Below are 14,682 nucleotides of genomic sequence, written 5' to 3' on the forward strand. Positions count from 1 at the left end.
TTTGGGATAATGGAAACACACACTGATGAATGGAAAAAGATATGCCTTAGATAGACCAGTGTTCTCTAATAGATACTGCTTTCACACATGTACTGTAGCAGAGGTTCTTTGCAATAGAAGTGACAGATTATATCCTGCAAATGGCAGGGGACAGCTACAGGTCATTGGGGCGTAGGAATACCAGGGTTTGCTTGCTTACACGAGTCTTGTTTGCGCTGCGGAGGCTTATATAGCCTTCTCCGGAGTGCCACGCCCTTGCTGGAGCAGCAGGAGGGCCCAGCTTCTCGAGTTTCACCCGGAGGAGCTCAGATACAACCTGATGAAGGGAGCTGGCTCCACAGTTTAGCGGAACTGACTCTTGTTGACATCCCTCCTCTGGAATGCAGTGTGCAGTCTCTCTGAAGGAATAACGTGGACTCACCTACAGCCAGGTAAGACCTCACCTGGCTCCGAGAAAAATCTGTTTCACTGTGGTGTAGCAGTTTTTGTTGTTGGTCCTGTGTTCACAGGTAAAAAAACTGAAATAGGCTTGCTTTATATCTTGAAAGTCTAGTTGCCGTCTATTGTTCGGAGCTATCTTAAGCAGCCTACCTGAGGGAGGGACAGAGCTAATTTACTACCTCTTTGCGAAATTTATACACATTAAAATGTAATTTTCAGTGTTTAATTACAAATTAAATTCTCTTGCCCTCTGCGCATTGCGGATAACTATAAGCAGCAAGCTAGCTGATACGCAGTTTTTTTATTAAATAACTGCGCCGCGTTGTTTGTTGTGTCAATTATGCGTCAAACACTCCAGATCTAGCGACTAATTGATTTTCAATTAGTAGTGGCTGACTTTCATACTACTTAATGTGTCTGTACCATATAGGATCACTTTTAAGTCAACTTTAGCGTCTTTATTCAAAGAAAAATTAGGAGGCCATCTGGGTTCATTGGAGTTCAAGCTGTTTTGCGTTGGTGTCATTTTTTCCCCTGGTGAGGTCACTCCAAGGGTAATAAAGGCACCAAAAACCAATGATACATGACACAACGTAAATTCAAGTTATAATGACACCAGCATCAGAGTTAAATAATCAATATAGCATCTTTTACACTGGATGTCGTAATATCATAGATAGATCCTCAAATGTTAGAAATAAAAGTGCAATGTAATTTTTTTTTTTCCAGTGCATAGAGGAAAAACTGACTCTTTTCAAACAGACTCTCATTTTGGCTAACATAATGGACAAGTTGCTGGTATTATTTAGTCAGCCAGTGGTGGTAAAACTGGCAGAGGCAGTCTTGTCCAAAATTAAGTGTTGTTTAGGGCTGCACAATATGAAGAAAAATATCATAATTTGACAGAGATGGCAAATGTGATGTTGAGTTGCAATTTTAGTGGAAATGGTAATTTTTGAATTCTGTTTTTACTGGAAAATAATATAAAAATGATGGTGGTGTGATTTTTTTTTGATGGGCTCTGTACCATACAAGGACGGTTCCTTACATCTGGAATATGATTTGTAGGCCCGGTCATCTCTGTAGCACCACAATGCTTCATTAACAATGGTATGCTTCTACACATTTTACCTTAATCAAAAAATTGCAGCTCCTGCAATATGGATAATGTACTTGGTCACATTGCCACTTTGATAAAAGAAAAAGACTGATTGATAGTGCAGCCCAAGTGCTGTTGTCCTGAGTTGTATTGCTTTTGTGACCTAATGGCAAGCATCTAGAAATTAAACGGGGGAACAAAAGAGACTCTAGAATCCCCCTAGCATGTAGATCCACTGTAAGAAGATTCATTGTTATGTATTGCATAACAATAGCCATCTTTTCCGCTTAAGTACAGTCCAAACTCAGACCTGGCAGGATTCAGGCACGCAGGTACTTGTAAAACATGAGAAAACATACTAAAGGGGCTCTTGTCACATCACATACTGTACATGATGACATCAGGTGGTCTGAAAAGCCTTAAGGCAGGCTGGAAGTGTTTCTTAAACTCGCCTCAGTGGTGGTCTGTCTAGTCATGAGGTCTAAAATATAAGTTGAAGGCTCAGACAGGAACTCATGAAAACATCTGTTAAAGCACGTAAATTAAGCAAAGACTGAATGTGGAATAAAATACTACTAGATTTGATTTTTATTAGGAATTTAAAAGCTCAGTAACTCAAAGGAGTATCATGACAGAAAAATCCCAGGGAACAGCACTTAAATATTACTAAAAATACTTATTACCAAAGTGGTCTGTGCAGGAAACAACTAACAATATATGAAGATACAAATCAATGGAAACAAAAGTATCACAATATAAACCTCTTCGCCCTTGCATCTCTAAGCCCTTGATTCAAATTTTCTATCTCAAAGTTAACCCATCGACCCTCCCTGCTAATCCAAAATCACAAATCATGAAGAAAAAAACGCTGCTCTTGTTCTTCTGAATTACCTACATCTTTATCTCAGAATTATGGGAAAATTTTGACAGAAAAAAATTCTCCTGCTTTTTTGAATTACGGAAATAATTATCACAAAAATATTCATCTCCTTAATTGAGAAAGATGGCAAATATTTCTCCCATGAAAACTTTTATCAGAGTTCTGACTCTAATTATCTTGGTAATTCACTAAAAAAGCAGATTCTTTTTCTTGAATGCATTATGCTAACATAACATTCAACATTTGATTGATAGGACAGATTTAATGCTACCTTTTAAAAATTAAAACTTGACTACCAGCACATGTAGTAACAACTCTATATTGTGACATGACATGAGAGCATTTTGATGAGCAAACATGTTTCACATTCAGCTTCTTCGTGTCTGTTCATCACACTGTCAGTAAGCTGTCAAATGTTTTACACTGTCGACATGTTTGTATTTCTTTTGCTTTCTGTCCGTCCTTTTCCCTTTCATGATTTCATACTGAACCCTTTTTTAACTAAGCCAAGGATAATTTAATTTTTTCTAGCAATTGTCTCAGTCACAGGTCTGTAAACTCCAGTGTCATGGCTGAGTTACCAGACCGTTGATTGTAGCTTTGTCCAGCCGGCATTTTGTTGAACAATGTTCTTATTCACAAAGAACAAATGCCCTTGTTTTCTAAAGAGCATCTGCCCACACAACTTTAAATAATTTTCCTGCAGTTTTCCAGTCTACTTCAAAATTATAAAGTACAGTTAGCTTTATTTTGTTGGAGTCAGGCCTCTAAAATCTAAAAATGAGTCATTGACATTTAACTGTTTGATCAGTGACCCCCCTTAAATGCAGATAATACTGAATCATGATGATAATGTATTGGGGAGTGAAAACAATGGCTCTCATGGCTCCAAACAACTGTTGCACTAATAATCCAGAGATTGCAAATGCTTTTTCTTCATGAAAGAATAAGCATCTAACACTCTGATTATGTAGTATGTACTTTGCATATGAGGCATTTAGTGTACGTTGTGTGTCATGTTAAATGTTTGAGGTCTCAGACAGAGGCGTGTTAGTTTTATGGCCTCTAAAAGTGCTGCCTGTTTGTTAATATTACAGCCTTGTGTATGTGTCATTAGCTGTGTGAAGTTTAAGGTCTGTAATGGGGACAAGCACTGAAGCACCTGTAGTCTGACTCAGCCATAAAAGAGTTCCCATGGGAAAAGATGACAGGTTACATGTGTTGGTGCCAGGTTTTTTTTTTAAAAAAAGCAGGCAGGTTATGGGTTTTGTTTTTGTTTCTTTGTTTTTTTTAGTTGTTGTTTTTTCTGTTACGGTGGCATGAACCCTGTGCAAAAGCCAGTAAAATGCACCATGCCAGAATATTTTTTTCATAATTGATTAATCTGTTGATTATTTTCTGAATTCATCATTTGGTTTATAAAATATCAGAATATTATGAATTATGCTGCAAGATGACAACTCCTTCTTAAGTGAGATGGGCAGTTTGCTATCATGGAAATGGAAGAAAAAGTCTTAAGTGATTATTCATTTAATTTTCTGTCGATTGACAGGAGAAACAAGATTTTCAAGCACCAGCCAGCTGCACATTGATAGTGTCTCTGCTGCTCTACTTTGGGTTGCATGGTCGGTCTTAATTTTGTCTGTTGGTTTGCTATTTGATGCAGGTTATAACTCAAACTAAGTATGTATGTGTGTATATATATATGTGTGTGTGTGTGTGTGTGTGTTAAAAATGAAATGTATTTAGATATAAATGAATAAGTGTATGAAATATTTATAGTATTGTTTTTCATGTTTCTAGGCTCCACTCATGTCTCCGCACCTCCTTGCTTCATCGTCATCATCATCTTTCTGGCTAATGCTGTGTTTCCTGCTCAGTGTCGTCTTGCTGCTGTCTTCAGGGGTCCATGGCCAAGGTAGAGTGCCTTTCATGACCATTACAACCATTTAATTATTAATAATAGGAAAGTATGTCACATGCACAGCTAGAGATTATGGTGAAGTCTAGAAAAAAGACATCTCTGTTGTGTTATTGTAGTTAGCCTTTGGTGCTGTAACGTAACGTTATATTTTTTGTCTACTAGCTACATTTAGCTAATGTTATCATTGCTAACATGGTAGTAGTGCCATAAAGTAACCAATTTAAATTTAAAAAAAATCTTACATGGTATAAACCTACTTAATAACACTATATTATCCCTAGAAAAGTAATAATAAAGAAAGCAGGTACAGCATTCTTCTTTTTTTGTAAGAAGACAAACTGCTCGAGATGCTAGCATGTTAGCTAGCTGTGTCCCAAAAGAAATTCTCTTACCTTAACTAGTAACGTTTATGTTAGCAAATACAATGTCAGACAATTTCAAAAACATATTGTGAGATGTTATGAAAATGCATAGCAATTTAATAATGTAGTAGCTTTATTCTTTCTGGAAGGAGACAATCTGTTAGCAGTGCTAACTTGTTAGCTAGCTGTATCTTAAAAGAAAATGTTTTACTATAACCAGTAAGGTTAACATAAAAAATGTCATAACATCTTGAATTATTTCACCATTTCTTATATTTTAATGCAAGCACCCATATTTGCTTTGGTGTATTTTTCACTGTAATAGTTCATACATAATGTTTAGCCTGCTATTTCATTTACTATGTTGTTTACAGTCCTACATCAGGCCAGAGCTGCTTGTACTAAATTGCCATAAAGCAGATTTTTATTGGCATATTTCACATCCTCTGACTGCCTCTCATATTAGTCACAGACCACTATCCTTAAGAAAGACATTTTGTGGCAGACCATTCCCTGTTTGTCACAGTACAGCTCTGATGACACAGTGTTGGCAGCTTTACTATTAATGTTAATTGTTTTGTGCCTCTATTACTACTGCACTGACACTGCTGACACAGTTATCGTTTTGTCTGCTGATTTCCAACAGCACAACTTAAAGCTCCACAGTTTGACATTTTTGTCAAAGAAACTTGCCCACAAAGACAGTAAAACGGGCAACCTTGCATGGCAGTTTAGGTCAATTATGCTAATAATCAAATCTCATTAACATGCACATCCTTATGAACAGGTGTCATTCATCAGGCTGAATTTAGCATTTCACAACAGGTTTGTGCAGTTTAGAGAGTTTAATGAGTCAGACGTGAAATACTTGTATGAGTAAACCTCACAGAAGAAAGTAAGAGGGGTTTAGGGTATGAATATGAAAATGGAGGCCCAATGTGCAAAGCCTATTAGCAGAGTTCATTAGGATTTAAACACACTGCTGAAACAATCACTCATACTAACACATAGGCTATACTACACTGCAATTAAAGAACATGACATTATCATAAAGATATGATTTTTTAAATTGAATTAGTAACACATTTAATTAATATGCTAATTTTTAAAATATACTTTGTGATGCTGGTTATTAAAAACAATTCATGACAGTGCCTTGCAATTATTTTCACCGACTTATTAGAATTTTGCAATTTCTATATTTATTTCATAGTTAATTTTTTGTACGTTGCATAAAAGAAACAATTGGCAAGACTCAAAGGGCTTATTATTTCAGTGCTGAACTAAAAAATGATGGCCACAACCAGCTGCTCTTATCCCACACATCAGGGAGTACAAAACAGCCACTCTACTTGTCTGCGTATCTCCCCGCCTCTGTGGAAAAGTTGTTGTTGTTAGTGGGTCTGTTAGACCTTGACCCCAGTCTCTAAATCCCCATCAGACCCTATCTGATCTTCTGCCAGGCACCCAAGAAGATAAGGACCCTCCAGAGGCCCATGCCCCAAATACACAGTTGCACACACAGTTATACACATACACACACGCATACACACATACATGGTTGTCAGAAAAGAATCTGTTGAGTGTTGAGGGTCATACGTCCACAGAAGCAATGAAGACAAAGTTCTGTGATTCATGCTGTTCATGTCTACACTCCTCTGTCTTCTTCACTTCCGCTTTCCTCTCCCCCCTCATCCTCCTCTCCATCTATAACCCTGCCACATAGTACATACAAAACCCTGACACACTGTAACTCTGTGCTGTTCCTCTGACATGACCTCTGACCCCCCAGTCCTAAACCAGCGTCCTGTTCCTGTTTCTATACCAGACGAGAGGACAGGGCATGCTTTGATGGATGAAGGGGCAGCTGGAGAGAGGGAAGGATGGAGGGCTGAAGGGTAGAAACATGAAAGACATTACTTGTTGGGAAGCCCCTGCTGGAAATTATGTAGATGAAGTGGAAACAAGAGATGGATTTGATTTGGGGAGAAGGAAGTGAGAAGGGTTAGGCCGTCTTGGAGAACGGGAGTTTCACAGCTTGTTTCTTTGATCTTTGAAAAGCCTGCAACTGTCATGCCCTCCTCTTCTCTGGAACAGAAATCCCTGACTAGTCAACACGCACACACTTAGAGCATGTTTACACCTGGTATCAACATGTTTCTGTGATACAAACACAAGTAGACAGTTGAGACACATTGCCACTTTAATCTGTGTCTACCATCTATCATGTGTTTCCAGCCAACCACTTGTGTTCAGGTTCTGTTACTGCCTACCTTACTTACACTGAAAGGTCAAAGGGCCACATGCACAGTTGTTACTTCTACCCGCATGGTAGCTGCTGGCTAGAATGCTCAATAGTCTTGTTATCAGTTGTGTCGGTACAGCTGGAGATATCACTGTCAGCAGAAGCCAACACGCCTTGCTCCTTAGGGCAAAAAGGAGGAATGGTCACGCAATACTTCATTCAACTTGTCATAAACTGCAGAAGTTATAGAGCACTGGGGCGCTGTCACCAAAACAACCACCACGTACTACGCTGATGACGTATTTAGAAAAACTATGTTGTCAAACTGGGTTCAACAGTAATGTACTTTTTCACTTGCCTGGATGGACAGGCAGATCAGAAATCTACCTGCCCATAGTCAAATTTGCAGACACAAATTGTATTATTTATCTGTGGTTATCAAATAACATATGCGTGCCACTGAAATACAACCAGTCTGCGGCCATGGTTCTCGCCAAAACCGGTGGATTGCCCTCACCGGGCTGGGGGAGAGTTACTGCCTCAAGCAAGGGTGTTCAAGTATCTTGGGGTCCTGTTCATGAGTGAGGGTAGAATGGAGCGTGAGATGGATTGGTGCGGCTTCTGCAGTGATGCAGGCATTGCGCCTGTCTGTCATGGTGAAGAGGGAGCTGAGCAGGAAGGCGAAGCTTTCAATTTACTGGTCCATCTAAGTCCCAACCCTCACCTATGGTCATGAGCTCTGGGTAGTGACAGAAAGAATGACATTGTGGATACAAGCAGCCGAAATGAGTTTCCTCCGTGGGGTGGCTGGGTTCAACCTTAGAGATAGGGTAAGGAGCTCAGACATCGGGAGGGAGCTCGGAGTAGAGCCGCTGCTCCTTCACGTCCAAAGGGGTCAGTTGAGGTGGTTCGGGCATCTGATCAGGATGCCTCCTGGGTGCCTCCTGTTAGAGGTGTTTTAGAGGTGTTTTGGGCACGTCCCACTGGTAGGAAGCCCCGGGGCAGACCCAGAACACAAAGGAGGGATTACATATTTCATCTGGCCTGGGAACGCCTTGGGGTCCCCCAGGAGGAGCTGGAAAGTGTTGCTGGGTAGAGGGATATCTGAGGTGCTTTGCTCAGCCTGCTGCCCCCACTAAATTCCTGTTTCCAAGATAATTAAAATGTTCATTTGAGCTTCAGCAGATAAGACTTTGTCTTTACCAACCACCATTTTATACGAGTACTGTGCAAGTACAATTCTCAACAGAGATGAGAAGGAAGCAGGATGGCTCTTTTTTTAGAGCTACTTCTGTCATCTGCTGCAGAAAAAACACTATGTATTTAATTGTTTTTGTATTCAGTATTTTGTCCCACTTACCTTATTGGGCAAGTGTATGTTTTTTACTAGCCTGATGTGACATTTTACTTGCCCCAGGCAATCAGGCAGTGCTTACTGTTGAGCCTTGTCAAATGTGACTTAGACCACCCCTGCAAGTGGTTTGAGTGGTGGATCCCAATGCGTTATGGTGGTTGTTAACACTTCTACTTAGCACCACTTGTGATCAGATTACCCAAGACGCATGTTAATACCAGGTGTAAACAGGCTCATACACTATAAAACCTAATTTTGTTTTCTTTCCTTTGTTTCTGTGAATTTCAAGGTCGTCTAAAGCTGACGGTCCTGTCTGAGGACAGACTGCAGATGAAGTGGAAGGAGGCTGATGGACCCGTTCAGGGCTACAAGGTCCGGGTGAGACCCATCTCAGGTGAGACTTTCCTGCCTGTGTTGAACTTATTATTATTTGGCTTTGGCCCCTTCACTCAAATAAGGGAAATTTTGATGATACAGCATGTTACGATGTTTCAGATAACTGTGTGCTTTCGTCTTTGTGGCATCCATTTGTTGAAGGCCCTTTCCTGCTTCAACATGACACTGTGTACAAAGTGGGATAATAAAGAAGTTAAAGGGAAATTTCGGTTTATTTCAACCCCTCTCCTATCGTCCTAAATTTAGTTCAAGTGACTAGTGACATAGAAATAATAGTTAGCATGTTAGCCGTTAGCCTAGATACAGCCGTAGCGTCAGACCTGTTAAAACGTAAGTGAACGGGCATCCCTTCAAGTGCAAAGTTAGTCCACTAAACAAGTTTTTTTTCCACAAAGACGGCCTCATATCGTTAGGATAAATGTCAGAGAACATATAGAAAACGACATGTAAACGTGTTGTTTTACCTTACCGGTGTGCTGCCATGTTTGTTTACAATGTAGCAATGCTTTCCAAAGCGCAACCGAAATATCGCGAGAACAAGCAGCGATCTCATAGCGTGCCTGAACAAGCAGCAAAAGCTGGAAGGCAGAACCGGAGAGTAGCCTGAACGGAGGAGGAGGAGAGAGAGAGGCGCAACAGGTAACGTTAGAGGACGAGAGGGGAGGAATGGCTGCCGCAAGGCTGCGTAGCTCTGGAGATTGGTGGTGTACCTGTGAATGCTGTGCCCCAGTGCCCACAGAAGAGGAATGCCTCTGTTGCAAGGAATGGGACCGGTTGCAGCCTTATTTTCAAGGTCTGGATGTGACCGAGGACTAGACACCTCCATCTGGAATAACGTTAGTATCCAGCTGGGCTTTATCTAGAGCTGGCGAGATATATTTCGGTTGCGCTTTGGAAAGCAGAGCTAGATGGTAAACAAACATGGCAGCACACCGGTAAGGTAAGACAACACGTTTACATGTCGTTTTTACTATGTTCTCTAACATTAATCCTAACGATATGAGACGGTCTTTGAGGAAAAAAAGCTTGTTTAGTGGACTAACTTTGCACTTGAAGGGATGCCCGTTCACTTACGTTTTAACAGGTCTGACGCTACGGCTGTATCTAGGCTAACGGCTAACATGCTAGCTATTATCTGTATGTCACTAGTCACTTGAAACAAATTTAGGACAAGAGACGGGTTGAAATAAACCAAAATTTCCCTTGAATCCTGTTTTTTTTGGGGAGGGACTTGACTGTCCCTCACGGAGCCCTGACCTGAACCCCATCCAACACCAGCATGGCCCCCATGCAGACATCCGTGTGCACACCGATTTTTATGACTGTGTGGACTGTACACATAACAAGCATGTGAATTGCGCATGCTCCACACTCATGTTTCAAACACCAGTCTAGTCCAAACACTGCAGTCAAGCCAGCCAGTTAACTCACCTTGCGGCCCTCCCGTTTACTGCTGGGGGCTGACTTGGACCCTCAGTTGTTCTATAGTATATGCATTCTATAGTCATTACATTGTGCATCAACATTAACTTCATAATGATAGATCTAAACAAAAACTTGGCTATTTCCACTTTAACAAACTAATCTCAGACTCTTTATTTAGTATGGACACAGTCTAAGATTTTCTGATTTTGGAACCATGGATTCCATCATAAGCAAGAGCAGCTCTGCCTCTGGCTCAATATAACAACAAAAGAAAAGAAAATATAGGATATCATTGCAACATCAGATAAAATACTTCATTGCTTATCTTCAAAAGACATGATAACCTTTCATACTGAGCTGAGACTTCAGAGAAATCTGTATCCTGATTTGTTAAAACTGGTTAAAAGAATGATCAAAATATACTGTGTTTTTGCATTTGATTTACAAAAGAGATAAGTTGTGTAAATCATTGTATTTTTCTTCCATTTATGGAAGCGTATTTTAAAATTGATTGGCTATAATCCAATCCCAGTCTGATCATAAACTTTTTATATCAGCATATTTCCCCAATTCCCTCTTCTCTAGTTTGAAGCAGCATATAAATATGGTGTGAAAGAGCCTTTCATCTTGCTGTGATCCAGACTGCCATGAATGTGTCAACTCTCTTGCTTCACAGGTGATGGTTTGGATAAGAATGCGGCTCCCTCTCCTCGCCTTCTCCTTCACATCTATGATTCTTCCTGTTCCTCTAACTTCTTCCTCAACGTTGTTTTCTCTCTGTCACCATCTAATCTCCCATTCCACACTGTGCAGCTAAGTCCAGGCACGTCTAAAACTGAGACTGAGGGGGGCTTAGAAGAAGAATTCAGTCCAACGTGAGTCTTGAGGTGTTGGGTCTAGGAGGGGGGCAGTAGGAGGATGAAAAGGTGGTGTAGATGAGATTAAAGAGGGATGGCAGTACTATCCTGGAAAATACATTAAAAAGAATTGCAGAAGGTTGCAACATATATCTGCGTTTTGAAGGACAGAAGAGGAAGTGGTGTATCATTTGTATAGAAAAGAAGAAGACGTTGAAAAAGACCAGATGGAAAAGAAAGACTTACAAGAATTACACAGAGAGCTGCTGAAAACCTCCCCTGCTAAGATTTATGAACATACATGCAATATATAAATCTAAATACAGTCTGCATTTAAGGCTCATTTTAGCCACATGGATAGAAAGGGTGCATTCCATTTGTCACTTTTAAGAATTATTGGGATTTAATTCAATCTAATCAAGCAAGTACTGAGAATAGTATGCATAGTCTGTTAGGGTACTTGGAGCAGGTTGGGCATGATAATATATATTGTCTATAACACTGTAAAATATTAATGTAGCATAGACTCTTCAGATTAGTACAACTACATATAGACCTGCAGTATTTCTGCAGCATGATGCTGAACATTTAGACTGTTTTGTTCACTTATTTATTGCTTACATGTCGACTTTTGCAGCTTCAACTCCTGGGAAAACAGTTTGTAGAAACGGATCTTACCCAGACATCCAAGGCCAGTAGACTGTGGATTAGAGAGGGAGGGCCATTAGTAGTGGTGGCCCAGTGGTGGCCCATGTACTAAGGAAATGTCCTCACCGCGGCAGCTGTGGGTTCGGTTCCAGCCTGCAGCCCTTTACTGTCATCCCCTGTCTTTCCCCCTTTCACACTTAATCTGTCCTGTTAAGACAATTGAATGTAAATTGTGACACACTATATGACAGCAAGAAGATAACAAAGCTGTACTGTATCTTACAATTATTAAATTATCAGAACTTTGTAAAAAAAAATAATTGAAAATAATTAAGGACATTCAAAATGGAATAAGTAAAGAATAAAGTGATAAAGTAATTGCAGGACCAAAAATAAGTTGTTAAACGCTCTCTAAGCCACATACAGTTAGCCAGCGTTGCTGCCTTTTTCCCTTGCTTTATTCCTCATGTCGCTGATCTGTTTGTGCTGACTCAGTTGAAATCTTCAGATTTGCTGATGATACTGCAGTAGTTGGGTTCGATGAATCAGCAGGAGGGAGGTGTCTGATCTTGTAAGTAGTGCAGTGATGATAGCCTTCAGCTTAATATAGGAAAAACTAAAGACATGATTCATAGACTGCAGCAGAGGGAAATGTGGGGAACTACCTCTTCAAATTGCCAGCAAACCAATGGAAAAGACGAAAGAGATTGATGCTGGTATTGTTTACACCCTGATGGTCTGTACCTGTGTGTCATCATGTCAAAATATGGTAATGGTGACACCTGTTATAGTGGGAACTACCACAAAAGCTGTTTGGAGTATTTTGCTAGGTGTCTGTATATATCGGTCTGTCTGTTTGTCTATCTGTCTGTGGACAGATATTGTCAGCATGATAGCATTGCAGCTGTGCAAGATGCAGTCATTAAATTTTACAGGTGTGTAGTTAAGATGTAAACGAAGGACGAGTTTTAAGATGGGTGTGGTCTAAACAAGGGGGGCAAAAGTATGGTAACCCTTTTGGTACTTCTGTTTTTAGTTTTTAGTTAGCCTCAACAATTTGACAGTATGTGGCTGGTAGTGCATTCACCCTTTGTGTCTGTGTGTGTCATCATGGCAATATGTGGCCCTGGAGATACCTATTGTGGCGGGAATTACCACAGAAGCAGATCTGAGTGTTTTGCCATGTGTTTATTTGTCTGTCTGTCTGTGGACAGATTTTGTCAACACAATAGCATCACAACCATGCAAGACAAAACATAACAGGTGTGTAGTTGAAATGAAAATGAAGTTCAAAGATGGGTGTGTAAGTCACAGATCACTTCAATCATTCCAGTCCACAGATCCAGTGCAGTCTCGGGCATATTGAATAAAATTTAACAGGATTCACTTGTTTCACCAAATGCCATGTGTTCCATAGCACCATACATACTTATTTGGTGTTGTGGCTGGCATGATCCCATTGCAAGATGGTCTCTAGTATTCTTTGTAATTGTTTGTCTGTGTAATTTTAATGTTTAGGTTATTTGAATCCTGAATTGTAAACCCGCGGTGCTTTAAGGGTTTGTTAGTATATGTTTTAATGTCGTATTCTGTTTATGTTATTATGTTTTATGTATGTTATGGTTTTATTACATTGATGTTATGGCATTAAAGATAAATCAACTCAACCCAAAACATAAGTACAGACTCTCTCCTGCTTATTGATACTCTTGCAGAAAAACAAGACCTGAGGAGATGTCAGAAACCTTGACTTTCCCTTAAGATTTAATTCTGTACAGTACCAAGGCAGCCATTTCTCAACCAAAATGCTCATCTTTTCCAGAGGTGCCACAGCCAGAGCTGATGCTGACCACCACACGGGGCCGGGCAACAGTGGCGGGACTGGACTCCAGTCAGGAATACGCCCTCCAAGTCCTTGTGCTCAATGGAACGACAGAGAAACTTCTTGCAAAACGACGATTCACCAGTAAGAAATGCAGAGTGATGGATGGGAGATATTAGAAAGGATGGCTGAAGAGGAGAAGATTGAGGACGGAGGGAGGAAGATGAGCACAAAAGGAACAAATAACCTTCAAGAGCTTTTTGAGGTCAAGGCCTTAGTGTTTGAAAGAACAGAAATCCAATCTTATTGTAGACAATGACGGTAAATGTACCTTACTTTGAGGTTAAACAGTCCATTATGGATTTGTGGGTTACTTGCCAGTACTTTAGAATACTTTGCACATCATAGTAAATCAGATGTATTTGCCTGTTGTCAGAGAAAAATAAGAAAAGTTAAAAAATGTCTTGCTGGTAGATTATATGAATTAGGGGTGGGTGATATGGCTCTAAAATCACAATATTTTAGGGTATTTTTCCTGCAAAATATATAACCTTATGCTGTTAAAAAGAAGAAGCTGGTTTGTGCCTTGAGCGGGAGAGCTTGGCAGAGATATAGACGGACAGGAGAAACAGATGTAGGGTGTGGAGCAATAAAAAGGTATGAAGCAGGTTGTTCGTGTGTGTGTGTGTATGAACGAGCGTGAACATGATGGCATATCTATATGGGGCATCTGATATGATATAGTATAGGATTTCTTTTAAAAATCTGCATAAATTTAATGGAATTCACAAAACAAGCTACAGATTTATGTGAGGTTTAAAAAGTGACATAAAACTCCACAGGCATGATGTGATGGACAACATTGAACAGAGATGAAAAGAAGTGCTGTTTACTCAGTTGGTATTGTGAGATAATATTGGCAAGCAGTAAAGTAATAATATAGGAAGTGGTGCATTTTTGACATTCTTACACTTTCTTAGAGTGTGCAGTGACTCCTCCAAGTCCCTACAGTACAAGTACACAGACACACAACACACACAGAGTGAGTGGGCATAAATACTACTCTAGCTAGATTACAGGGTGAAAGTGGGTTTTGTCTTTAGTTACTCTGTAGATTGAGCTGAGTTCAGCATGTTTCTGGGTAGTAAATCTGCCCATCAGCATTTGTTCCACTGTGTCTAACAAAGGTAACCTTACTGGCAAAATTGCACAGTCAGTAATGGCTTTCT

At 40.0% G+C, this 14,682-nt stretch overlaps 1 protein-coding gene across 1 annotated transcript in view; it reads left to right on the forward strand.

Annotated features, from left to right (window-relative positions):
* The first annotated feature begins 304 nt into the window (after positions 1-304).
* col20a1 (collagen type XX alpha 1 chain) overlaps positions 305-14,682 on the forward strand; it is a 50,873-nt gene continuing 36,495 nt past the window's right edge. Inside the window, exons 1-4 of the mRNA XM_033629259.2 lie at positions 305-431; positions 4,224-4,338; positions 8,595-8,699; positions 13,454-13,597. Of these exons, the coding sequence (XP_033485150.2) occupies positions 4,233-4,338; positions 8,595-8,699; positions 13,454-13,597 (355 nt within the window). The 5' untranslated portion in view covers positions 305-431; positions 4,224-4,232. The remainder of the gene's footprint in view (positions 432-4,223; positions 4,339-8,594; positions 8,700-13,453; positions 13,598-14,682) is intronic.

This window comes from Epinephelus lanceolatus, chromosome 8, assembly GCF_041903045.1.
Source record: "Epinephelus lanceolatus isolate andai-2023 chromosome 8, ASM4190304v1, whole genome shotgun sequence".
NCBI lineage: Eukaryota > Metazoa > Chordata > Actinopteri > Perciformes > Serranidae > Epinephelus > Epinephelus lanceolatus.